This window comes from Echeneis naucrates, chromosome 5, assembly GCF_900963305.1.
Source record: "Echeneis naucrates chromosome 5, fEcheNa1.1, whole genome shotgun sequence".
NCBI lineage: Eukaryota > Metazoa > Chordata > Actinopteri > Carangiformes > Echeneidae > Echeneis > Echeneis naucrates.
The window spans coordinates 14,800,515-14,828,477 of NC_042515.1; the positions used below are offsets into that span (position 1 = coordinate 14,800,515).

Here is a 27,963-nt window from a genome sequence, read left to right on the forward strand (position 1 = left end):
GTCTACATTTAAATTTAGAAATAATAAAAAGATTTTGCTGAAAAATTCTTAATGTGCATTTATGGCTGTTCAATGGGCTATTTTTGTGTGATTATGAGGCATCATTACTGAGTAAAGATGAAATAATATTAAATTAAAAAAAAAATTAAGATGATATTGTTTAATTTTTACAGCTGATTTTTTAAGTATACTTTCTTACTTTTAAGTAAGAAACTCTGGAGTTTACAGAAGGTTTACAGTAAAGCTTATAGTATAGGCCTTTGTGATCCAAATTATTTGTCTCGTTTAAAATTGTATTTTTGTCGTTTTGTCATTGTCATTGTATTTTTTTGTCACAATCACAGATTTGTTGTGAAGTACTGACTGAAACTATGTTAGTGTAGAGCTGTCCCTTATCTCAAAAACAAAAACAAATCACCTTTTTGTAACCCATTTAGTCAGCTAGCTACATTTTTCTCAGTCAGTTTTCATACATTTTTTTTCTGGGACAAGACGATTCAGCACCATCATGGTACGAAGTTAAATATAAATTATATATCTATGGCATCTCCAGTATGACTGGATTTGTTTGTGAAAACGACTCGGGCAGTTTATAAACAAAGATGTGAGGAGAAATTTTGACTTGTTCGTGTAAAACGGCCAAATCTGGCAACGCAGAAAAGACGCTCGGTGATGACGTAAAATCATTGCGACTCGCAGTCGGCAGTAAACTAGAAAACAACGTGACTCTTTTAGTTGTGTGTGTTTGTTTAGTAATTACGGGACAGATTAAATTTCGTCGGGAGCAGAGTTTATATTTGAATGCAACATGAGTTCATCGATGCCTCAGAAACGGTACTACCGACAAAGAGCCCATTCAAACCCGATGGCTCATCACAGCTTCAACTAGTGAGTGTCCATGTGTCTGACTTCAGTAACAGTGAGGTGTCCACAAACCTATGTTTATGAGCCGATTAGTTAACATTATTTACAACAGCCTTCTCAGTCCAACAATACACGCTGGATAATCTACAGAAAAAATTTATTCATATGCAATGAAGGACATTATCTCATTGAAAAGCGTTCACTACGACCATCTGTTTCCTCCCCTCTCCCTTCAGTCCCGTGTGTCCAGAAGAAATGGAGTGGTCCAAGTATTATCCAGATTTCTTCCCTGCAGATCTGTCGGAGAAAGAGACGCCGAGAGTGGAGTTTGCAGATATTGGCTGTGGATACGGTGGCTTGTTGGGTACTTATGGCACTGATCTGACCATCTGTTTCAGTTCAATGCACAGGTCATGTTGCTGCTCTGCACTGTCCTTTCATCAACTTTGCCTGTTTGTGCATCTTTTACTCTCTCTCAGTGGAGTTATCTCCACTCTTCCCAGACAAGCTCATGCTGGGCATGGAGATCCGCGTCAAAGTGTCAGATTATGTTCAGGATCGTATCCGGTCTTTGCGTGCCTCTGAACCTGGAAAATATCAGAACATTGCCTGCATCCGTTGTAATGCCATGAAGTATCTCCCCAATTTCTTCTGTAAAGGACAGGTAGGTCTGCAGGGAGGTGGCTTTGTAAACACACACGTAAGCAGGCCAGCAACAAAGAACATGGCAGACAGAGTGCATTGCTCCTCTGTCCTTATATAAAATAAGTTGCCTTCAAAAAGTCATGGCAAGATGTGGAAGAGAATACCTTAGGATACCTTAGAATACCTTAAAAGACAAGAGAATGTGAGTGGCCTTTTTTTTAATAAGCGAAATTTATTTATATTGTTACAACACATGGATAATGAAAACTCCTAAACTGCAAAAATGTTTCCAGGAAATAACAGCTGAATATGATGTTAATGCATCCAAATGTTGTTGACCCCCCGAACTGATTCCAATAAAAGAGTCCTGCAAGTCTTTAATAGTGATCCAACAGGCTAGAAAAATCCTTAAATTCAAGTTGATAGTCTGTCATGGCTCTGCCAAGGTTATATGAATATACCGGCCAAACGTTATGAAGTAATTACTTTCTTCATGTTTGACATATGGACTGAATTTAATTATACTGATTGCTCAATAAATTTAAGATTTCACAACAATAGAGTCATTGACTGACACACAAGGCATCACATCAGCTGAGTATGGAGCAGCGCAACCTGTAATTTATCTGTTCCAATTAGCTGCAATAATCCAATACTTGTAGAAACTCACGTTAGATCACGCAGTGGGTTTAGTGCACCAGAGTTAATTTAAGTACACTGGATGGAAAACTTTACCTCAAATGCCCCCAGAGAATAAACTAAGAAATGAATGTAGGAAAATAATTGCTGTCACATTGACACATTTATGGAATGCACATTATACCTTTATTCCAAATAAGAATGTATATGTTGATTACATTTAGAACATTAAATGTGGTGTATTTAGTATATTTTTATTAGTGTGAATATTATTTGAGCATCTTGAGCTGAGGCTTTATGCCAAAATGAGATTTGGACAGAGAAACTTTTTCTTCTAGGTGCAGCTTTAGGCTTTGTTTTGTTCTCACTCATGACTTGAACAAAACCCGTCACTGGCCCAATTTTTTATATTTATTTATTTATTTTTTCAAAGCAGAGAAATAAAAGATGGTCACCCAGACTAGTGCTCAAAATTTAGTCCCAATCCCTTGTGCATGCATGAACGGATTCAAGTGTTGAAATGGCATTTTCTAAAGACCTGACCTACTTTTTTCCCTCTTTGTCTTAGTAGGTTTTGTAACCAAAGAAATAACTCAAAGTGTAAAGGTTTTTCCATTTTCCATCAACACTGAAGAGTCCCCTGAGGCTTCAGCAGTTCCTAGTGATTATCCCCATATCGTTCTGTCTATAGCTGACATTATTTATTTTAACTAATAAAAATGTTTCTGGAAAGGTTTTTAAAATATCAGTCATATTAATATCAATGTAGCCTGCACTTGCACATTTGTCAAAGGCAGACATGGGGGAACTTTATGGGGAAAAATATCAAAAGAGGGAAATTCCAGTTTTGCAGTCCTTGGTGCCTAACAATCAACCACAAAATGTTGCGGGGGCCATATTTAAGTTATGAGATTCATGCATAAAAACCAATGTATAGAACCAAGTAATCAACTTATATAAAAAAATAAAATGTTTTGATCCTGTGTTTGAGAATGAAAAGCTGTACTTATTGAGTGTTTTTTTTTTCTCTCGCAGCTCAGTAAGATGTTCTTCCTCTTCCCTGACCCTCACTTTAAGAGGACTAAGCACAAATGGAGGATCATTAGTCCCACATTGCTGGCAGAATATGCCTATATTCTGAGAGTTGGGGTATGTACATGGGAAAGACCTGTTGCAAGTAATCTTTTAAATAACCAGTTGTTCAAATTGATTTGCTGAACATTTTTGATATGTGAGCATGTGTTTTGTATGTTCTAGTGCTAACTCCTGAAATATAGAGATGGTTACTAATAGCTAACAAAAGATGTTGGCAGCATTACAATTTAGTACATTACAAGATCTAATGCAGTAAAAATTATTAGATTAATGAGGCAAATGATTGACACCGTAATTGCTTCTTCTCTTCAACTGAATGAGCAAAACACTCTAATTATATTTCAAGTATAGACTTGTTTTTCACTATATATATATATATATATATATATATAGTTAATGTGGCCACTGAAAGTCAGCAAAGCTTCATTGTCAGTGGCATGCAAGATGGATGGCATCTCCAGCACCTACATCAGGAAGTGGCTAGGCCTTCCCCGCTGCTTCTCAGACACAGGCCTCTTTGGCAAAACTGTGCTTCAACTGCCACTCAAGTCCATTAGCATGAGATACAGACAGGAGAAGATCTGACTCAGAATCGAGGTAAGGGAGTGCAGAGGACCCGCTGATAAAAGGGGCAGAAATGGACCTCTCCACAAGACATAGGTGGAGAGAACCTGTCTCGTTTGGGTTTAGAGCCACAAGGGAGCAGAGATAGACCATGGTCGTGGAGGAGCTGACACAGGGGGGTTACTTTATCAAGGCAGCATACCAGGGCAAACAAGGGGCATGGACCCGAAGGGAAGACACAAATCCTTTCAGAGTGCAAGGTGGCACTGGCACAGTGGCGCTTCAGGTGGCGGCACAACTAGGTTCTGAAGAAGCTGGCATAGCTGTTGGAGAAGTACAGAGTGGGAGCAAAGAACACCGAAAGTCCCCCCCAGCTGGCCAGTCTCTTTGTTAGACCAGGAGAAGCTCAGCAGAAGCCAGCAGCATCCCGGGAAAGGGATGGGACACGCGAGTCAATCTGGGCTAGCAACTGGTTTTTCCAGCAGTGATCACACAGACAATGCCAAGACCGGATGTTGTGACATGGTGAGCAGCTGCCAAGAGGGTCCTCATCACCATTCTTTGGGAGGAGGGAACAGCAGTAGTGTATGAGTTCAGGCAGCTCAAGTACTCCAACTCAGCTGCAGAGCGCTGACACCTGGGCTGGGCTGCAACCATACACCCAGTGGAAGTCGGATGCTGGGGCTTTTTTTGGCAGATCAGCAATCCAGCTTCTCTGTGCAGCCTGAACAACAGGGGCAAAACAGCAGGGGGCCATCAAGGGGCTGGCAGAGGAAGCAGAGAAAGCCCCCCATCTGTGGCACATCTGTGAAAGGTGGCTCCAGCTGACCCAATGTACACTGGAGGAGGTGCAGAGATGCCAAGCAGGAAGAACGCAACCTGTACAATATATATCAAAAGAAAGACCTAAATCAATAACATTTATATATATATATATATTTAAAAAGAAGACCTAAATACTTAAATAATTAATCTGCACCTCAGTACTGTGCTGCTCTCTGTGAGTCACTTTCAGCATTTATATAACCTGGACACACTGTAGATCTGACTGAAATTACCCAGAATTCAGTAATAACTTAATTTCTTTGGGACCATTTCCTATCATGAAATGATACATATTTGAGGTAATAGTTAGTGGAAATCAGTCATCAAGTACAATTTAACTGGGGTTCATGGACGTGCTGAACAGTTATTATTGTTATTGAACAGAACTCAATAGACCTTAAGAATAAAACATGTTAGACTTTTACTACACAGACGGTACTGAAGGATGACTTATTAACAGGGCGGCAGGAATGTGGTTTTAAAAGTTTGCTGCTGAGACTTTTGCCACCACCTGAACACAAGGAAAGGGTTAAAAACCAGCCATAGCTGAACGGCCACACTCCACACCTCATTTTATCAGATACTGGCAGTGTACAAAAAAATCCTTAAATTCAAAGAAATAAAATTGAGCAATGAATGTGGCCTGCAGGTGGTTGATGTGTGTACACACCTGCCACAGCTGTCAGGTCCACAGTGGGACGTTTGAATAGGTTGCAAACACTGATGGACGTTCTAGGAAACAATGGAGGGCTTGTGTCTAAATTTGGCTTCATCACTCTAAGTCTACAATGTGCATGTGCATGAATGTTTGTGGTTCACATGGGGTTCCGCTGTAACTGGGAATCTGGAAATGTGTGCCATTGCTAAGTTTTCGAAGAAAACCTTGTTCTAGTAACGTTATCTGTCCAGCCTCTAAAGCAAACTACAGTTACAGGTGATTAACCTCTGTGTTGTCTGTAGGTTATTTTTACCTTTTTAATATGTACCATTTCTCTTCACCGATGATGAAACCGCTTATCTGTGTGGCTGAGATGTTTGAAAATGTGAAGACATTAAATAGAGAAAAGATTTTATTTGATGTACTATATTTATGTTTATGTATGATTTAATTGGTCCATGTTCTGCCAGTGTCACTTGGTTAACTCAGCTTGTTCCCAGAACTGTGTTAATAACCTCCCATGTTTGTCTGGTTATGACAGGGTTTGGTGTATACCATCACAGATGTGGAGGAAGTCCACCTCTGGATGGTGAAGCATTTCACTGAACATCCGCTGTTTGCACGAGTTCCTGATGAAGAATTGGTATGTTATCATGAAGCTTTTTACTGACTGGTCAAATCACGATCTAAAAGCTTTTGAAGGACTAGTCCATGATTTACATTTTTCATTTATGTTTTGTTTTTTTTTTTTTTACAATGCGTTCTACAAATAAGACGGTCAATACCTCTCTCATGTATCAACACTTTACATGAACCCACAAAGAGCAGGTCATTAGCTTACGCTTATAAGTTTTTACAATGTCAGCAGACTAGAAAAGGAAAACTCCCTCTGGAAACAGCTAGTTCTTATGATGATCAGTGAGAGAGGCCTCATATTTCAGACACATTTTCCTTGGATGATGCCATACAACATTATGACATGCAACCTGATATTGGGCAAAAGATCCCCACTGAAAAATCTGAATCATAAAGAGTGATATCAAAATATCATCATGACTGGATGACAGCGCTTTCATATCTGTCCAGATTTAGACATGGAAACAACTTAATGTCTCAGTATTTCTGTTTGTACACATTAAACTCCAAAATAGTCATCAGTGCGTTGTGGAGATATTGTCTGACAGGTTTGCTGTGTTTCCCTGTGAGTCAAGTCTCCAAAATAAGTAACAGATAGTTGACATCAGTGGTATCAATATCGTCATTAATTAGTTCTTAGCAACAAAGCAACTACTACTAACAAACTACTGCTTTCAACTAGTTATTATTAGCTCCCTGACCAGTTCTGTAGTCTGTAGTGACTCTGTGTCAGGAGAGTCACAACAGAGTCCAACTCAACCTGGACTTAGCTGATTAGCAGTTATTGAAATGGAAGCCAAGAAAGAGGTTCCCATTTCACCGTAGATTGTTCTCGGTGTGACAGTTTACTGCTGAACCCACAACAGCTGTTGCAGCTACTGTTGACTATGTGGCACAGGTGAAAAGTACAAATAAAATGTTTTACATAAAAGAATGCGTGTAAGTGATGAATCAGCAGGTTCTCATGTAATTAACCATTATCATAAACCAAAATGTGTGGCGCTGTCTTTTTTATTTATTTTTTTTATCCTTAATAAACTTAGACCACAATAATAAATACTGCTTTGTAAATGTAGGTTATAACAGTTTTTATATTAATAGTAAAGTTTACAGGCATTTAAGCTTAATTGATTTTGATCTTTCCCTGTAGCTATTAATGTGTTTACTGTGCTTAATATAATAAGATATAATCATCTCTTGGCAGGCGGAGGACATCATCATAAATCGTTTGGGAACATGCACAGAAGAAGGAAAGAAAGTGCAGCGAAATGGGGGAAAGAATTTCCCTGCGGTTTTCCGGAGGATTGAGGATTCAAACTAAGACCAAACAGTTTGGACATGCAGGACGCTGGAATAATGGTCTCGAGCAGTCCATCAGACATGAACATGGATAGTCATGCTCTCTGGAGATGAAGACTGTGGTTTGTTCCCAACGCAGATGAACAAGGTTTTTTCCCTTTTCTTTTCCTTTTTTTTTTTTTCTTTTTCTTTTTCTTTTTTTTTTTTGAATAACAGGAATTTGTATTTCATTTTGAAAAAAACAACAGCAGCAACATAATTAACCTATTTCTTTCCTCAAATCAAAAAAGGAGGCACAAGTCAAAGTCCAAAAAAAAAAAAAAAAGTTTACAAACTGATCGTTTTTTAGACAAGCATTTCAAATTATTTTGTGGAGCTTCTTTTAATCGTTGCCTCTATTTGTCCTGTTTTATCAGAATGGACAGTGTTGGTTTGGATCTGGTGTATAGCTGTAAATTCTTGCAGTTAAACTGTATTTCTTTCAGTAAAACTAGTTTTATTTACACATTTTGTAAATTAACTGAAAGGACATTTTGTATTTTTGTGTTGCAGTTTTTTGTTTTTTTTTTCTCCTCAGCTTTTCTCACAAAACAGAATTACAAGTTTGCGACAACAGAAAGACAGATTGATTGTCAATTGATGGACTTGAAGAGGAGTTTAGATTTCATTAAGTACATTTATCAGGATAGGTTTATCATATAATAATAGTATAGACACATAACATAACCCTGGCTCAACAATATGGATTTTATCAGTTTGAAATCTTAATTTGATCATAGTAACTTAATTTAATGGTATTGATTCACATGAATGCAGTTTGGATTATGCACAAAACTTTACCAATTTAAACTTAGCTTGTCTTTGGATCCTCATTTGGTTTAAAAATGAGCCATTGTGTTGCAGCACTTCTTATATCAACTTAATGTAGCATAATATTAATGTTCAAGTTTTCTTTCACTGTAGATGATAGAGAACCTGTTAAGTCAGCTAAAAAATGAAGCTTGCCTAATACAGATTTTTGCTTACATTTTTCATATATTGCTGTAATTGCTTTCTTCAATATTTAAAATTTCACTTATTTTAACATGGCGCACGTTGCCGCAACACAGCAGATGCCCAAAAAGGCCGTCATACCATCATATTTGTCTTGTATTACCTGCTAAACGTCTCTGGTGTGGATCATGAGGTTCAAATCAAACGAGCTTGTCACAGAAACTGAGACTTTCTCTGTTCACGTTGTGATTTTAGCTGCATGTTACACGCTGGCATTTTTGTCTGTCAGAAGTTTAGAAACGGGCCAGTGCATGTTTGACGCCCTTTTGCTGCTCTGGGCGGTGGTGATTAAGAACAGGAAAGCACATGCCTTAATGATAGAAACCCAGTGGAAAAGTTGATGATGGCAGAGAGTAATTGGAGTAGTCATAAATCAAACAATATTAATATTTTAACATTTCATTTTTGTTATACGCTAAGGTTATGTGCATTCCTTCATTTTTGGCAGTAAAAAATAATTTTCTGAAACATTTTTACAAATTCAAAAATACCAAATCACTGTCCATGCTGTTTGTTTTTTTTTAGTCAATTTCTGCTCCACTAATTGATATAAAAATATGTATTGCTTCTCCTATTGAGTGAACCATCATCCTGAAACAAAATAAAAATAGACGTGACATCATTGTGAATGTCCAACTGACCAAAAAAACAGTCTATAAGATCAAATCTGTCAGCTGATGTTCCCTTATCATTATTACCATGTGGCAGCAAAGCCATGAGGTCTAACTGCATAAGGGAGCATCTCAGTATCATCAGACCATTGAACAAAAATTTTATTGAATGCATTACAAGGGAATAGAGAAAGTTAGCATTTTACAAAATCAGCAAAGAAAATTTGCATTTGCTTCATACTGAAAGAAACTGAACAGCAGAAGGTTTTCAATGTTTTTCGATTTCTTCATTCTTTCATATTGCTATTGGGAGGAATAATTTTCTTTCTTGTTCAGAATCAGATGAAAAGCTCAGTTGGTGGAAAGTAAAAAAACTACAGGCAGAAGGTGCTTAGCTGATTTTAGTAGATACTGGAAACATGAGATAAACAGCTAGCTAACTTAGGTAACCTCATCCGCCCATGAAGGGGAACATCCTCATGTCTCCAACCCGGATGTTGAGTTCATGCTGTTTCCCTGTTTTCAGTCAAAAAGACTGAATAAAGATGGATGTGGCTTTTGTGACATCATGGTGGGTGTCCAACTGAGCATTTATCACAGAGAAGGTATCTGGACCGTCTCCACTGAGGTTTTCACTATTTTTCTTACATTCATAATCACATCACACAATACTAATACTTGTGCCAAGTCCTCACCTGACTCTGCCTTACTTTTTTTTTTTTTTTTTCTTAATACTGAGATTCAGGTCTCCACCATGATGCCTTCCTGCCACCAAACCAGACTAAGCTGTTGTACCGCCACATAAAATCCTGCTTCGTATGTTCCCACAACATTAACAACCCTGCTGAAATCCTACACAACCACATCAGAGTGACTCTGCAACCCCGCAGGCTTGATTTCAACATCAAATCCTGTTGTTTTTTTTGTTTTTTTTTGCTTCAGCAATTTCACATCTGGACCGATGAGAAACTTTGCCTGGCTTGAGGTTCCAACTCTAATTTTTTCAGGCCCTTCAACACAACAAAGAATAACCGAAAACACAAAGAAACACTTTGTATGAATCTTCTCCCAATTGTCCTCGGTTCACCCCATAATGTTTGTAAGGAAAATAAAATAAAAAAATCAAAAAAAAAAAAAAAAATCTGTGCACTTCATGCAGAACATCCTGTACCCCCGTCCTGCTATAACTTTTCTCTAACTAAAAAAATCTGTTCAACCTGCCGGCTCACCTCGGGCTACAACGACTTCTCAGGATCAGTTACAGCTGAAGAGTCTCACCCAGTCAATTTACTGTTTCAAACAGATTCATCTCTTCAAGTAACATTTGCAACATTGGCAATGATTTACATAAATAAGTAGCACAATTTATTCATTTGGGAAGGTGTGTGTTCAAAAATGGGAATATAAAAATTAGACAATAATACAAGGTTTATAAATGGAAAAGGAAGCCATTTGCTTCAGGCTTTGGTTTTACCCTGGTGTTTATTGATTTGTCTGCTTTCATGTCAAACAAACTTTCAGGGGTAAAATCAATCACGTTTATGCAAGGAAGTCCAAAGGCGATGGTATCTCTGACTCAGGTTTCATGCTACATACTAGCCTGGTACCTGTTTCCGTTTCATTCAGTGAAGCAAACTGTGAAAGTCAAAAGACTAACCTTTCGTCAAATTTTAATGACAAGCAGCACACAGTAAGGAAACAATGCAGTTCTTTTTATTGAAATATGTGCATGATTCATAGAAAGGTATTTGAGCCGCTGACAATTTTCAAAACAAACTTTGCCATATGACACCAGTAATTAGGCCGAAGCGCCTAGCCGGAGCGCAGCTACGGCTCTCTCTAACATTTTACACCTGCTCCTCATGACATCACAACTGCTTCATTATTTTAGTCAGCTTGCATTAGATGGCCATCATGATGCAGTCCTAAATGTTCATCATGCCTTTACTGCTGCATGCCGACTGCAGGTTAATGTAATCTTTGTTCCTTGTATAACAAAAGGTTTGAAGCTCAGGAGCAATTTATGCTCTGGATGTCTTTTATTTGACCTTTTAAAAAAATATATCTTGAGCTTTAATTTTGGCATAAAGGTGGTGACACCCATCCGTTCATCTGTCTATTAAACACTTTGGTTCAAGGTGACATTTCTCCAAAACCAATGGCAACATGTCAATAAAGATCCTCTGTAAAAGCAGACTCCCCAGTAAAATCAAACTCCAGAGAATTGCAAATCCAGCATCTCTTTAATAAGAGGTCAGAAACCCAGTCGAGATGAAGAATGTAATCAGGTTCTAATTAAAGCATTACAACTTGTCCTACATGACCCAGCAGTGGTGCATTGGCAAAACGCACATCCATCAGGTCTCATTTGATGTCACGGATATAACTGCAGCTTTACTATATAACTATAGTTTGTTATGAAAACTCATTGAAAACTATTTTCTGTGCAATCACTCATTCCATACAGCTGGTGGCCGCATACAGACCAGGAACAAAGAGATCTATCACATGTATGGCGTCACCATAGTGGATCGGACACATCTGGTGTCCAGATGTGTTCTTAATTTAACAGATGCCCTTCACCAAACCTTAAACGCAAATTTATGGCATGGCAATATTTTTTCACAGCACTGGCTTAATCATATATGCATACATCTGCATCTATGTCAATAAAATATTTACTCAGTAATTTCACTGTTGTATTTTTGTCATCATCATATGCTGTATGTTCACGAGCAGCTGTTGGTTATATGACCATGTGGGCTTGTTCATGTTAGTTAAGGGGATGTGCACACCTCAGCTCATCAATTTATTGCCCTGCAGATAGCAGTTTGTGGTCAGACACGCTATCCTGAACTTGTATGCAATTGCCATAAAGAGCAACATAATAGAAAACGCATGTGTAAATGAATAGAAGACTCTAAGACAGTCTCATTAGAGCTTCACTGAAATGCTGGTTATTGCTTGAGTGATTACAGACTGCCTTAATGCTCTGATTGGACTGTTGAGTGAGGGAAAACAGAGAACACGGCCACCCCCAGGCACGTGATAAAATGCTAAACAACACAAGTTTAAATGTCTGAGTGTTACAACTTATATTTAGAGTTATGATTAGATTAGGCTTAGTGGTAGGTGGTTTGTTGTAATGGTTGACCATAAGATAAGGGGCTAGAGAATGCATTATGTCAATTATGTATGTATTATGTAAATGCATATGTACATTAGGGTCCAAAGTTCTGCGAACATATTCGTAATTTGTGCGTGGAAATGTGCATAAATATGTGCAAGTGCAAGAGAGAAAGACAGAGATACCACCCAGACAGGCAGACTGTAGCCATGAACTTTAACACACTAGACTGAGCGTCTGCCCCTTCCGGGCACTGGGCCAATACAGTAAAGGGAAATACCTCTCGGGCTATCCCTGCAATGCTCTACAGCATGATCTATAACTGGGCCACATTTGTTCATACCACACAGCAGCACAAAGAAGCCATTATCTTATAGAATTTCTTATCATTTTTTTCATAATCAAAAGCTTATTAACTCTCCATTTCTAACGTGGGATTGCATAATTAAAATCTCTCAATTTGGGCCCTTGGGAATTTAATTTGTGCTTCTTGTGTGGTCCTTAGTGACCAGCCTGTTGAAAAAGAAACCAAAGAAGAACATCTGTGCCTTCATGCCAAGGAAAATCCAGGAGATATGCACATCTTTCCTGGAAAGGCTTGGAGCAGGAAATAAGGTTAAGGGCTTTTTGGTATTTTTTGAAATTTTCATTTGCAGACGGGCATGTGGCTTGAGAAAATACACCTTATCAGCAGTCCGACACAAAATCTTGCGTTTGGCTTTTTTTCAGTATGTTGAGTAAGACAAACTTTTAAAACAAGGTCACCTTATTTAAAAGTTGTTTATGTGTTCATGTAAATTTCAGAGGTCACTGTTTATCTTGAAGTTAGCTAAGCATCGTCCACTCGGGGAGTCTTGTGTACAAGTCTTGATCTTTGCTCTATGCTGCACTTTCATCCTCATTAGCAAGCATCATAGATTGTTTTGCGACCTCTAGAAGAGAATCACATGCTCAGGTCAAGTATTGTAAATAGTAAGGTCAAACAGGTGCTGAATATATAAAAAGCTCTATGATTTTTCCCCTAGAATCTATAACGAGGGCTGTTGTCAAGGCCTGGCATCTATTTGATTCTTGTTAACTGCTGCAGATTCTGTTGTTGCTGTTGTTGTTGTTCTTGTTGTTAGGTGTGTAAATTTCTTGCATCTGCAAGTCTTCAAAGTGGACCTTGTTTTTCTGACTTTTCCAGTTGTATGCAGACATTTGGGTGAATAAAAATTTCCTCCACCAATAGGCCAGAAGCTCAAAACACCTTGGAATGTTAAATTCTTCTTAGATCAGATTCACCACAGCCAAATAAATCAGAGTACTGACAACTGAGAATGGCCCAGAAAATAGAGATCAAAACAGAAGATTTGATTGTTCTTCACTGAACAGCCACAACAGCAACTAGATTCTAAATATCAAAATGTCATGTAACATTTCAGTCTCTCTTTACCCTGGCAGCAGACTGACAGGAAATGTGATGTTGTAATGGAAAGGACTTCTGTGAAATGCATTTTTCTAAATAACTCTTCACATTGTTTTTAGTATGCAGTTTGTACCAATGGTGAAATATTGCTCCTGGTTGATAATTACCCCAAGGTGTTTCAATCTTTTTTTTTTTAATCATTCATCTCCCAATAATTGGTAAAATACAATTTTTGAAGGACCCTCGTTAAAATGAGATGTGCATACTGTAAGCAGGATGTTTCACTAAATTACTGTGGATTTGAAAAATACATAAAGAGATATAACGCTCTCATCCGGCTGTGAGTTTAGAGGCTCCATCAGCCATCGTCATCGCTGAGGATTGCCTATCGGTCATCTGGGCATCTCTGAGGCTGACTGATTTAATTTTTCAAGTTAAGGCACAAAATGTTGGATCAAATGTCAGAGCAGATTCTGAGTGCGGCTCTGGGGATTTTGTGTACACACACAGTACTTTGGACAAAATCAGGTCATTATATACTCTCCTGCTAGGAAACCCACCAAGTCAGCAAAATAACGGGTTATGGCTGGGCAAACAAAGCAGCACCAGGCCTGGGACAGACAGGTCCCCTGCCTCTTTTTCCAGTTCACACTTAAAACGTGTCCCATCGTTCTGTGGGATGTTGACCTTCTAAGGCTGTATTTCAGTCTGCTCATGGTGCTTGGTGAGCAAAGCATGATGACATTTTACACATGGATCAACCCTTTCTGCTTGGTATCGATTGGCCTTTTTTAAGGTGGAATTTAACTCCAGCTCTTTTATCTAATGGGATCTATAATAGCATTGGCCTTGAAGACCGCGAGACAACATGACCACAAGTGCGTGATCGCTCTAAATATGTCAGCCTGCCGGCTATCAGAGAGCAAAGTGCCTGAAGGAAGCGGAGATAAGGCTGGCCAGTAACGGGATAAGTCATGTATTATTTATCCAGCAACTCCACGTGTGCTGTCTCTGGGATGGTCCGAGCTCAGCCCTCTGATTGGACACACCTTCCTCTCGGCTCACGCCCTCTCAGTCTCATCCGGGCGGGGCCTGCGCCGCATTTACACCCATGATTGGCCCAAAATGGGGAAATTTGCAGCTTTATCTCGGCAGGTTCGAGGACCAGGTCGCTCGTTATAAATAGAGGCCGGGGGAAAAAAACCAAAATGAGTCCTGGAGACCAAAGGAGCCGCGTCCGGCCACCGCTCCATGATCTCTGTGAGAAAGATGCTGCAGCAGGCTTTGAGAGAGAGAGTGACCGGCCGGAGTGCCTTCCCCCTGGCCAAGTGGGCGGACAGATGGGCCGAGGGTTCGGCTCCGGGTCCGGAGGCCACCAGGACACGGCCGGTCCGGACTCTGGACCACATGCCGGGACCGTCGTTCGCCAGCTTCGCCTGGGACTTGTTCGCCAAACGGGGACTGTCAAGACTGCACGAGTTACAGGTAGGATGGTGCAACATGGATCCAGCCAGAGAGAAGCCAAACAACGACATTTCTAAAATGTGTTTGTTTTTATTTGCATGTGTTATTCTCACTGCATCGTAGCGGGATTGAGCAGAAAAGTTATTTTTATTTCTATTGTTTATTTCCAACGTTTAACCTAACCCTAACCCAAACTCATCGACATTCGCTGTTGAGCCGAAAGCCAAAAGGTATTCCTTCATTTGGTGCTTTGATGAATGGACACTTTGGTCCAAACTCTCCCATTTCACTTGGGTTTGGTGGATAGAGGCCATGGCATTTCATTCACACCTTTTTTATTCTCATCAAATCATTCACTTAACTTGTGCCCCATGGATGGGTCTACTGCCATTCCTGAAGAGACCACCTTAAAGGTGATTACACAGTATTTTGCACTCATATCCTGCTACACTCTTCCCCCCAGGGGCAACCAGGTCCCAGCGCTCGGCCATTCTGATGTGTAGGCTACTGTTCTTGACCACAATGCCTGACCACCTTTATTGGTGTCTGTCCCAAAAATATGACTGAAATTCCTGACATCACATCAACACACCAAGCAGGGCATCAAAGTGGAGCCATCTGTGTTCATGATGTTACTGCACAAATTTTTCTAGGCTTTTACTTTGATTTGTCACCTGTGGGAATATGAAATGCATTGGCACCGCTTTTATCTATTGTGCATTAGGTTTGTTAAACACTGGATGACTTGATCTAGCTGCTCTAACTCTGTCTATCGAGTTGAAAATTTACAAAAATGTATGTGATCATTAGTGGTTTAGAGTCTGCAGGCACCTTAATCTCTGTGCTTAGCTTCAAACTAAGAGGGAGTGGATTCAAACAGGATGCCAGTCATCTCATAGCCTGCAGGGTTTTTACACAGTCGAGTCTCTGTCTCATGTCGCAGCTGGAAGGTGTGCAGCGGTACGGCCCTATGTGGAAAGCTAGCTTTGGCCCCATTCTCACCGTTCATGTGGCTGATCCAGAGCTCATCGAGCAGGTACTGAGGCAGGAGGGCCAGCACCCCATGCGCTCCGACCTTTCCTCCTGGAAGGACTACAGGAAGCAGAGGGGGCATCACTATGGACTCCTGACATCGTGAGTATTACATAATTATCTGCATGGATTCTCACTTGCATCCACTTTTCATGTCTTGTCCTCATTTCTGTCTCTTGCATAAAACAATTCTGGTCCAGGCAAATCCAAGAAACATAGCTGGAAAGGTACTTTATTTAAAGGTGACTCACTATCACATAACAGTGTTATGAGACAGCAAAGATAGGTTCCATGTCAGCAGAACAGGCAGACTATGTGACCTTACAGATAATAGACGCCTTACTTTCTGTCTGCATCACATTGTGCTAAAGCACAATATGCTTCATGCACAGCAATGTCCCCTCGCCCTATAGGTGAGATTTAAATAGCTTTTTGCTTTTTGGTAATTGTGAATGAAATGCCGTGGAGAAAACGTCTTGAAACCATAAAGCACTATAATTCAGCTGTATACACAGATGTCTGTCAGTATTCATTTTGACTTTGTGTGTGTTCCTAGTGAGGGGGAGGAGTGGCAGGCGGTAAGAAGTCTCCTGGGGAAGCACATGCTGCGGCCAAAGGCAGTAGAGGCCTATGATAAAACCCTCAACAGTGTGGTCAGTGACCTCATTGCAAAACTTCGCCTCAGCAGAAGTCCGCATGGCCTTGTCACTGATATCACAAGCGAGTTCTATCGCTTTGGACTGGAGGGTAAGGCTTCCTGTACACCTTAGAACAACAACATATAGCATGTATCCCCTTTAAACTACTGGGTGGAATGATAGAAGAAATACATACATCAGCATCACCCATTAGTAATTGCAGAGGATATTTTGCACATTACTCAATTGAAAAAAGAAAAAAAAAATTACGCAGTACTTATTTATCAATTATTTACCCCTTCTCTTCGATAGGCATTTCCTCTGTGTTATTTGAATCCAGAATTGGTTGCCTAGATCAGGCTGTTCCTGAAGAAACAGAGCGTTTCATCCAGTCAATCAACAAAATGTTTGTGATGACTCTTCTTACAATGGCTATGCCGAGCTGGTTACACCAGCTGTTCCCTAAACCCTGGAAAATCTTCTGTCAGTGCTGGGACTACATGTTTGACTTTGGTAAGTTAAGTTTTCCACTGCATCATTTGAGCTGGTATAAAGAAATGCTAGAAAAAATGTATGCCTACTTGCAACAATAGTTGCATTTATAATGTTGTAATTTCGGGACCACAAACTGCTAATGAAAATTATATTATGTTAAACCCACCCACCTAAAGAGGAATTAGACAAAGGAAAGAGTTTACAGAGAAACCCCAGTTTATATCAAAACCAAAGACGTACCATAAAAACAAGGACTTTACAGCAACAGGGCACAAAAATAACATGGAACATAAGTGAACGTGTTTCCACACTTCACACAGTTGAATTCTCCTCAGTTCTCATTGGCTGTTGCTGGCTTCCACAACACATTAAGACTTATCCAGATCTGAGACGTCAAATTGAACATGTTTGAAATAATCACACCGGCCAAAACTGGATCAGGAAGCAGGAGATTAAAAGCCTTAACCCTCACGCACTACAAGCTCATCTGCGCTGAAGCGAATGTGAAGTCTTGATCTTATATCTCAGTGCTGATGATGAAATTGTGGCTATAATAAACAAAGTAGTTCTATTATTTAAAATGTACAATAAAAAGCTTTAGTGTAAGAGAAAACATCTACTTTAATATGTTTTGAGGATGACTTAATCCAATCCTTCTTGGAAATACACGCAGTAATGCTTAAGATTTCATTTCGTGCATTATCCTTTTTAATTCACACTTAGCTTCACTGTATTAATGGCCCATCTCTATGCATGTAGCAAAATGTTACATCGACCAGCGCCTGACAGCTGAAGCAGAGAAAGTTGCTCGAGGAGAGAAGGTGGAAGGCCGTTATCTCACCTACTTCCTATCCCAGACGGGCCTCCCAATGAAGACTGTCTACAGCAACGTCACAGAGCTACTTCTTGCAGGGGTGGACACGGTAATAATGGTCCCTCTATCCTCATCAGGGGATTCTGTGCAGCAGATTGCTCAAACTATTGCCCATACTGTGATGTTTCAGATCTCAAGCACTATGTCCTGGTCCTTGTATGAACTCTCCCGTCATCGTGAGGTGCAGGCCTCTCTCCGTGAGGAGGTGTTGACTGTCCTGAAAGACCGAAGGATGCCAGAAGCAGCAGATGTAGCCCACATGCCTCTTCTGAAAGCTACAGTCAAAGAAGTGCTCAGGTATAAACCAACAGGCCGTGGTCATTTTCCCACAAAAACAAGCTGCCTTGTCTTTAATGTTCATTTTGAAACATGCTTTTATTTTTCAGGCTTTACCCAGTTATTCCTGCAAATGCAAGGGTAATTACAGAAAAAGATGTCCAGGTCGGAGGCTATCTCATCCCTAAAAATGTAAGTGTGTTGAGGGAACACAATTCATTGCATTGCATAAGTATACAGACTCAGACAGAAGTGCATTTTTCCTCATCCATATATACTCAATACTCCATAATAATGGCACACTTTCTGGTCTGTGCAGTTCAAGTCAGAGCTCTGGCTAAACCACTCAAGAGATATATACACAGAGATTTACGTTCAGCGTAGCCTGAAGTCCAGAGTGCTCTGGACCAGGTTTTTATTAAGGACTCTACACAGCTTTCCCTCAACCCTGACCAGTCTTCCTCTCCCTGGTGCTACAAAACACACCCACTGCACAATGCTGCCATCATAACATTTAAGTGCTGGAATAGTATCGGTCTGGTAATGAGCAGTGCCTGACTTCCTTAAAGCTGTGACCAAACAGTTCAATCTTGGTTTTTGGTTTTCAGCCCTTTCTCGTGTTTTTCACTGAATAGAATTTTCTATTTTTGCCATAGATTTATGGCAGAAAGGCCATAAAGCCCAGATTGATGGAGTACAGCACTGATTGTTGTTCACTGAAAATGCTTTCTGTAGACAGTTCCTTCAACTTTGTTGCTTGTTATTTGCGCTTATATGTCATCTCATATAGAAATGTATCGTCCAAATCACGTCCAATCAACTGACATTATTACAGACAGACTCCAGCCCAACTGATGTTTCAGCTTTTCATTATTAATAAACAACTGTTTCTAAAATGTTTTTACTTTATCATTATTGGGATCGCATGTTTAGAGTGATAGGGGAAGGAAATGTAGCACAAGGTTGTAACACAACAAAATGTAAAAAAGAGAAGAGGTCTGAATACTTTGTGAATATCCCATGCTGAGTATTTGAATTCTACGGTGCAATGTGGTCACAATAGAAAAAGCCTTCATTTTGAGCTAAATATAAAACTTTTGCTAATTATTCGCCTTTTCAGTAGAACACTAATCTAATTATAAAATCTTTCCATCCAGACTCTGATTACATTATGCCACTTTGCAACATCACGGGATCCAGCAGTGTTCCCAAATCCAGATGAATTCCATCCTCAGCGATGGCTGAACAAGGATCAGACTCATCACCCATATGCCTCTGTACCTTTTGGGGTTGGAAAACGCAGCTGCATAGGTCGTCGTATTGCTGAGTTGGAGCTCTATCTTGCTCTTGCCAGGGTAGGTTGACTGGACTGGATTGTCGCTTTTAATTAAGAGTTTGATAGACTAAATTTTGCATCTTTTAAAGTAGGAGCAGGCAAATGTGTATTGATTCAAGACTGAGTCAGACATTTTAGTGAAAAAAAGCTGCAGCCACAATACATTCAGTGACAGTTCAATTTTGCATTATTTATTTTATCAGAAATTTCACATATGAATTGCAATGCACTTTTTGATTTTATTTATCTGTGAAAGATGGTCTACGAATTAACTTTAACATTTTAAAAGTTTAACATTCACAGTGTTTTAGAACTGATTTTTGAAGATAGCTTTAGCCTGTGTATTTCTATTCATTTTCTTCTTTCTTCTCTTGTTCTTTCTTTAATATTTAAGTCATTAAGTCATCTAAATATAGGAGCTGGATTATTTGATAACAGGAAATTCAGTTTAAAGTCACTAACCAACACTTCATGTGATGACCACTTTTTTTCAGTTACTAATCTAGTAAATCAGTTTTCTTTGTTTCTGCTCTTATTAGATCTTAATAGAGTTTGATGTGAAGCCAGACCCAGAAGGGGTTTCCGTGAAGCCCATGACAAGGACGCTTCTAGTTCCTGAAAATGTCATTAACCTCCAGTTTATCGAACGGTGACCCACTCTCCAGATCTGATCAGTTACATCAATGTGAACTTGAGTCTCTCAGCAGCAGAGAGCAGTAGCAGGCGAAGTGACAACAGGAACCACAAGTCTGCTGCGGACAGTGGATCATGTCAGAGCAGGCCTTCAACCTTCAACTCATCAGAGACCAAAGCCCTCTGTACCTGTAACTTCCAGCCACTGGACATGTGGACAACTAATGTATGAAGGATGAGGAGTGGTGGCTTGCTACTGAGGCTTTCCACTGGGAGTGGTGTAGCTCCATTTTAATACTGTTTGGTTTTGTTTTTTTGTTTTTAGAAAATCATCATCATCAAGCACTTATTTGCACAGAACCACGAGCAAGGCATTGATCTCCAAAACCTTCCAAAACATGAAAATTTTATATTTAAAGGTCAGTCAGACAATGTTACATTTCATGAACGATGTATACCAATATTAAATGCAGATTTTTGTTTGGATCTGGTTGGATCATAAACTGTGTTCTCCTATACCCTAAATACCACCCACCAGAACATTTCTATACATGTCATTCCAATGTATTAAGAGGCATGTTATTTTCCTCTGTAAGTCCAAGATATACAATGTGTCAGGAAATACTCAAGAGCAGTAGCAGAATCTCAGAATGGCACAAGGAGATACTGTTTCTAAAACCTCCAGCTCTTATTCAGCCACTGAGTTGTGTTGGCTTGATGTTCACTGTATTGATCAAAGAATATTTTATAAGGTGTTTATAGTGAAAAACCTTTAGGGCCTGGATCCTTTAAAAAAATGGCAGCTGTTTTTAAATCATTCCTGCATTGGAATATCCCACTGAAATCTGAAAAGTAGGCTACTCTGCACGCAGGCTGTAATGTTTCTAAAAGTTAAATGTCTGCCAAAATCTGTCAGTGTAGCACAAATGTATCTGTCATTGGTTTTATTTTTTATATCTTATGATTGATGTACCACCATTTTGTACACATGGTGAACTTCTGTATTTATTTTAACACATTTTGAAACTGTTTGTGTAAATATCAATAAATGGTTTCAAAGTGGACCAGTGCCTATTTGTTGCCCGATTTTATTTGGGATAGTGAATTAAGATTTTATTCATATCCATGAAATTAATTAGATTTTTTTGTGCTATATGAGCCTTACTCAAGCATTTAAATCTCTTTTAACACCACCAGCTGCCTTAGATTAGGTGTAACACATCAAACGCTATGGAAGTCATTAGTTTGATACCAGTGAACAGCTATTGGACACGTAGGCAGTTATTTCTAGGAAACACAATGTTAGGAATCAAAGTTCTTTTGTAACATGGACTGAGCATGAGCTGATGTTGAAGCTTTGGGTCAATAATTAGGAGAAAAATTGGTCTGCTGCCTTTTTCATTATATCTACCTCCCGGGAACAATTACAATATAGACAAAACTGAAGAATTACCTCGAAACAGTAACTGTGCTATTTAAGTTCAACACATCAATTTGTGGCATTAACTCTGTAAATGACAGCCACATTCATCATCAACATTTGCTTACTGGGCTTAAAACCTTTCTTGTAGCATTTACACATTGTGTTTTTCTATTGTTCACTGCACTTTATAAATTTGACATGGAAGCACGAAGAAACTAAAGGCCATTTCAGATCAGGATTTAATTATGTCGAAATGGATCATGGAAGAAATGTTGAGAGAAATGTTGCTTTTGTTAACCTGTGCTGGGAATACTCGCATGAGCATTGGAAAAACGACCTGACTACGGTGGAAAATGTTTTTTGTTTCCTGTTGGAAGAAGGGGGAAAAAAAGCACTGAACTGAAGCTGTTAAGAAAACAGTACCATTTCCTGTGGTGGCCCCATGGTCATTTATGATGGTTGGTACAGCTGGTTATGGTAAGGCGACAGAGACGGAGAGAAGCTTTTAACATACCAAATTACATTCATTAATCTGATGGTTGTCATTTACATATTAATAGATTCAATCTGTAATTTCTCAGTAAATGAGGTGACAGACACTAATAGTTACATTATTATACTATTATGAAGAATGTAGAGCTAATATTAAAGCATGGTCAGAAAACAAAGCAAAGGAAACTAAAGAAAAGGTGGCGATGGTTTATTTTAAATGCTATAGATCAGTAAGTATGAGGCTGGTGTGATTAATTTTCCTTTTTTTGGGGACTCCGGTCCAGCAGGCGGCGGCAGAATTTGCGCCATCAAAGCTAACAGGAAGAAAACAACAGAGAAGCTAATGCTAACGAGTATACAGCCAGTGAATGTAGCTAGGTGGCCATGTAGCTAACGGACAAAGTGGTGACACAAGGTATACATTTCCCCGAAAGACTTCACTCAACGGCTCGGATAGCACATAGTGAGGAAATACGGCGAAAAGGTGAGTCACAGGACCGGGCAGCTGGTCGTATCGCTGAGCAGCTAACACCGGCTAGCGCCATAACGTGTTGTTAGCTAAGCTAACTCCAGCTCGCCAACAGAAAGCAGTTTAACTCTGGTCAAATTAAGTTGGTCAGCCTGACAGACTGCACAACAGGGGCGAGCTGGGTTGGTTATTTCCCTCTTCAGGTTAATGAAATGTCTGGTAGATATTCGCTATTGGAGGAAACAGGAGAGTCTATGGTTGACGATAGATGTAAACAAAAGACGGGGCTAAGTTTGCCAATTGTTTACTCCCAGAAAATGAGTTTCAGTGAGTAAATAGTGCGGTAAGTAAAACTTTTTTAAATCATTCTTTGGTTGGAGACACAGCCCGGGCTGTAGTTTCTAATCAAACTAAAACAGAAATGTTGTTCAGCACCCAGAGATGACACCGAGCACAGACCTTGTTGTAGTCAGACTGCTTTTTAAAGGGAGACACAGAAGACTGCTGCTCTGAGCTGAAACCTCTCTAAATGTTTGCTGCTGTGATCCAACAGATGCAAGCAGGGGATCCTGTGGTTGGTGCTTCTATGGTACCAACCCAGAGTCGATCAGAGGACGAGGAGTCGCTCGGAGTTAAAGATGTGAAAAGGACAGCAGCACAAGCCTTTGGCAGCGGTGTCCCCAAACGCAGAAGTTCCTCCAGGTGTGATGGATTTCTGTCTCCTGTGCTGCTAATCAATGCATGCATATGTATTTTTATTTGATGTTGTGCTGGTGAAGTGCAACTTCAGAGTTTAAAATGTAGTATTTTATGAGTGTTAACTACTCAATAAATGTTGCGGAAATGTAACCCTCAGGTCAATAAAGAGAAAGAAGTTCGATGATGAGCTGGTGGAAAGCAGTCTTGTGAAGTCATCAAGTAGAGTCAAAGGGCCTCCTGTCATAGAGCCAGTTCGCTGTTCAGGGAGTGAACCTTCATCTAGTGAGAAGAAAAAGGCAGGAAATAATATAAGACACATATATTGCCCTTTAAAGCAGTGATGTGGTTAATGGTTGCAGGGGTTTGATTGGTCATTTTTGTGCCTTTGTCAGGTGACAAAGTCAGGAACTTCTCTCACCCCCCCTCTCACTATGGTTATAAACCCTGCACCTATCACCAAAAGAGTGAAGAAAAGCAAGCAGCCTCTACATATTACAAAAGACCTCGGGCGGTGGAAACCTACTGATGACCTGCTCCTCATAAATGCAGTGTTGCAGGTGAGCAGTGCTGGCATCATTGTCCAAAAAGTTGAACATATTTTGGGAACAGATGTAATGACTTTGCAATTTCAAGAAACATCAGTTTTGGATTTGTATACAGCTTGTGTTTACATGTGTGTCACTTCAGACAACAGATCTAACCTCTGTTCATCTGGGCGTCAAGTTCAGCTGTCGTTTCACATTGCGGGAAATTAAAGAGAGGTGGTACGCACTGCTGTATGATCCCGTCATCTCAAAGTAAGAGACTAAGCAGCAACATGCTCTAGTCATTGACCTACCTATTTCCCTTACATTACTTATCACAGTTCCTCTTTTCTTTCTGGTTAGGCTTGCCTGGCAAGCTATGCGGCAGCTTCACCCAGAGGCCATTGCAGCAATTCAAAGTAAAGCTCTTTTCAGTCAGGCTGAGGAGGCGCTTCTGGCCAAGATTGGTTCAGTATGTAAAAATGTTATTTAACAACAACAACTCTCTCATAAATTTACACATTTGACTAACATGCACTTATGTATTCCTTTTTGTATTGAACAGACAAGTCAGCCAAAACTGGACGTCTTCCAGGAGCTTCTGAGCAAGCAACCTGGCGTTTTTCACCCATCTCGTACTCCCAAGAGCTTATTGGTGCATTGGCAGCTATTAAAACAATACTACCTACTAGATGACCAGAGTGGTGAGTTTAATCGCCCACTCATCTGATATCATGCATTTTGTACAAATTGGAAAAATTCTAACAAATAATATTAACTTAAATCAGTTTTGTTTCATTTTGTTTCATTAGAATTCTATATAACTGACCAAAATCATCCAATAATGATGTTTTGCTGGATGGAGTAAAGTGTGGCAAAATCTCAAAATAAATAAAGCTAATGCTGAAAAGTATTTTTACGTTTTATAAATGTGTGCGAAAGCTGCTGCAGGCGGTTTCCTTAAGCAATGCAATGAGCTCTTAATGTTACAGTCTTGATGGTATTTCCTTTATGTTGCAGTCCAGCCTCTCCCCAAAGGTGATCAGGTCCTCAACTTCTCTGATGCTGAACAGATGGTCGATGATGTAAAATTAAAGTAAGACAGTATTCATATTGTGTTTTTGTTATGTGTGGGTGCCCTTGGAAAAATACAAAAACGACTTTCCCTTTTGTCATTAAAATATTGAATGTCAGTGAAATTCAACACCTTTTCTGTTCATACAGGGAGAGTCGAGATGAGGTTTTGGAACATGGTAAGAAATCGATATATTAAAGTAAGAAAGAAAAGTTTAAAACAGTTTCAACCTTAACATCGTTTGTTACAATGGATATATAACTTGTGAAAGAAGGATGATGCTCAGGTGTTCCATAAACTATTGCAAAACATTGCGATTTAGTGCTACTATTAAAGTGACAAGACATTTAATTACATTACTAGAGCCAGAAATTTGAAAATGGATTTATTGTCACTGAATAATATCATAGTAAATTCTTCTTCTCTTCTTTTTCAGAGTTGATGATTTCTGATCGCCACCAGAAAAGGGAGATCAGACAGTTAGAGCAGGAGTTGCCTCGTTGGCAGGTTCTTGTGGACAGTATCACAGGTGTGTGTATTTTCACTCACCAGACACAAGACAGACAGTATCAGCTATATTGGTTTTAGGGAATCCATCATAGACAAACTTATTTGTCCTCATGTGTGGCTGTGTCTCCAGGGATGAGCATGCCTGACTTCGACAACCAGACGCTGGCAGCACTACGAGGAAGAATGGTACGCTACCTTATGAGATCACGAGAGGTAAGTCACTTCATTACAGAAGCAGTTTTTACATAGAAAATCATTCCCTCGTTGTCAAATCTTGTCTGAGAGGGTGCTTTGTCCCTGTGAAGTAATTGTTGTTGTTGTTTTTCTCTGCTTCTTGTTCACCCAGATTACATTGGGAAGGGCAACCAAGGACAAACAGATTGATGTTGATCTGTCATTAGAGGGACCTGCCTGGAAAATATCAAGAAAACAAGGTAATTAAACTCGTACATTGTTAGGCTGTAACATCACATCCATTATGTCATTCTCAAATATGTTCTGGGCAGTGAGTAAAAGTACAACAGAACAACAACCTTTTCATGGAGCTTTTTTCATGTTAATAATATAAATAATAATATATCATAATTATAATTACCAGATATAAGTAACAAAGTGCTTCAAATTAATCAACTATAAAACTGACAAACAATTCAAAGTTAAATGTGAAGTAAGATTATTGTTGAGATAATTTAATGTACTACTCCTGACATTTTAAGGTAAATTTATATTCACCTCTGTTGGTATGGAAGATGCATACTTTAATTTTGAACCAAAAGAACGAGGTTCCTGACTGTTCTTCTTTTGTAGTTCCTGTTGTGTTCGAGGTATTTTGCATAATGGATATTTCAGTGTAAAAGGATGACTTTAGCCTTAAGCTATTGGGCAAACAAATTCTATAGAAGTCGTATGATGTATCAAAATCCTGTAGTATTTGCAGAGCTATGTATGTATGACTAATATTTCAGGAGGTCAACTAAATTGTAGTTATAGTTTACTAATTACAAATAGACTGGATTTTAGGATTTTTTGGATAATTTATTCTTTTTCTTTCTTATGGTCATGCTTAACTAATAGTTACTTAGAGAAAATGCATGTTCAAATCATTACAATTAAAAAAATGTATGCCTACTGTCTCTTCTATTTGCTGACATTTACAGGAATTATTAAACTGAAGAATAATGGAGACTTCTTCATTGCCAATGAGGGCAGGCGACCCATTTACATAGATGGCAGACCAGTCCTTTCAGGCAACAAGTGGAAACTCAATAACAACTCGGTGGTGGAGGTGTGTGATCTCCAGTGATATAAGATTTCAAATGACTGAAATAATTCCATTAAACCATGGCATCCTTGCGTGGTACTGAATGACGCACGATCCTAATGGTCTGTAATTGTTTCTTCAGATTGCAGGTCTTCGCTTCGTGTTTCTAATTAACCTGGAACTCATCTCACTAATAAAAGCTGAAGCAGCCAAGATGACACAACAGTGAATGCCAACCACACAGCAGATGTATCAATGGAGAGGATATACTGGCAGATGAATGGACCAGTCAGCTTTTCCCCCAAAGCACGGCGGTGTTACCAAGAGTCAGATTGACAATAGCCATCTAAACATGAAATGTGAATTGTAGACAGACTACAGTCAAATCCTGAAGCAAAATACTGACAGGTTTTTACTTGGTGTTTGAACATATTTCATGGTGTAATGTAGATATTCTCATGGTTGAGCCTTGTTTTTCCAGTTTTTCAGAATATTGTATTTAAATTCTGTAGTAAAGCTTTTTCAAGATATTAAACTTGCATACACAATGTTCCTGGAAGGATCCTGTCGTCTATCTAGCTGTGTACAAGCACTAAATGCAAACACAAAATATAGAACGTGACTCAGAGATGTCACATAATGACCAGGTTGTTTAGTCCTGTTATACAGAAAGTCTTAGAAAATCTTTGACACTTTGATCAGGCAGATAGCTCAACTCAGGTGGCTCACAATCCCTTTTTTTTTTTTTTTTTAATTAAAAAAAAAAACTAGGTAATGGTTTAACAGACAAGTGAGACTGACAACGTGGAGAGCTTATACATTCTGTTATGGGAAATTTGTTTTAGGCCTCATTTCATGATAATATTGATGAATCAATTATACAGAGTTTTGGATTTCCTGGAGTTGAATCATTTGGTTTTATATGTGTATTATCAGGCTGGGTGTGAATTGATTACACACTGAAGTGTGCTTCAGTAACCTATTAATACCTTGATAAATTGCAAATATACATACATTTGTAAAAATGTAGCATGGGAGTTAAACATATTATCATCCCAACGCAGACAGTGTAGTGCTAAAAACATGGATTGATGCCATTCTTGTGAGACTGCAGGTCATCATCTAACATGAAAGCCTTGTGTTTACATGTGCCAGAGAGCCCTCTAGAGATGAATTTCTCCACATAGACCAATATCCACACTATTCTGCTTGAAACTAAATTCTCCTCTTGTAGTTATTCTGGACTTGTCAGGTTTACACATAGAATCAATTAAAAATCCAAAGTTTCACAGACTGCTCTGGCAGGGCATCATTGGAAATTGTGGATATAAACTGTGA

The 27,963-nt window shown here is 39.2% G+C and overlaps 3 protein-coding genes across 3 annotated transcripts; all 3 read left to right on the forward strand.

Annotated features, from left to right (window-relative positions):
* Positions 1–716: 716 nt before the first annotated feature.
* On the forward strand, positions 717–7,364 carry mettl1 (methyltransferase 1, tRNA methylguanosine). The gene is made up of 6 exons (XM_029502712.1): positions 717–888; positions 1,101–1,228; positions 1,344–1,528; positions 3,184–3,297; positions 5,832–5,933; positions 7,131–7,364. Exons 1-6 carry the CDS (start codon positions 809–811, stop codon positions 7,245–7,247), a joined length of 726 nt encoding a protein of 241 aa, XP_029358572.1. The 5' UTR covers positions 717–808; the 3' UTR covers positions 7,248–7,364.
* A 7,311-nt stretch (positions 7,365–14,675) lies between these two features.
* Positions 14,676–21,140, forward strand: cyp27b1 (cytochrome P450, family 27, subfamily B, polypeptide 1). The gene is made up of 9 exons (XM_029502528.1): positions 14,676–14,909; positions 15,832–16,022; positions 16,477–16,667; positions 16,871–17,071; positions 17,813–17,976; positions 18,058–18,224; positions 18,314–18,395; positions 19,361–19,558; positions 20,079–21,140. Exons 1-9 carry the CDS (start codon positions 14,676–14,678, stop codon positions 20,190–20,192), a joined length of 1,542 nt encoding a protein of 513 aa, XP_029358388.1. The 3' UTR covers positions 20,193–21,140.
* A 1,280-nt stretch (positions 21,141–22,420) lies between these two features.
* On the forward strand, positions 22,421–27,183 carry mcrs1 (microspherule protein 1). The gene is made up of 14 exons (XM_029502437.1): positions 22,421–22,571; positions 23,110–23,258; positions 23,413–23,551; positions 23,648–23,812; positions 23,943–24,052; positions 24,143–24,251; positions 24,345–24,483; positions 24,800–24,875; positions 25,004–25,032; positions 25,291–25,383; positions 25,495–25,577; positions 25,711–25,798; positions 26,522–26,649; positions 26,768–27,183. Exons 2-14 carry the CDS (start codon positions 23,110–23,112, stop codon positions 26,852–26,854), a joined length of 1,395 nt encoding a protein of 464 aa, XP_029358297.1. The 5' UTR covers positions 22,421–22,571; the 3' UTR covers positions 26,855–27,183.
* Positions 27,184–27,963: the final 780 nt, after the last annotated feature.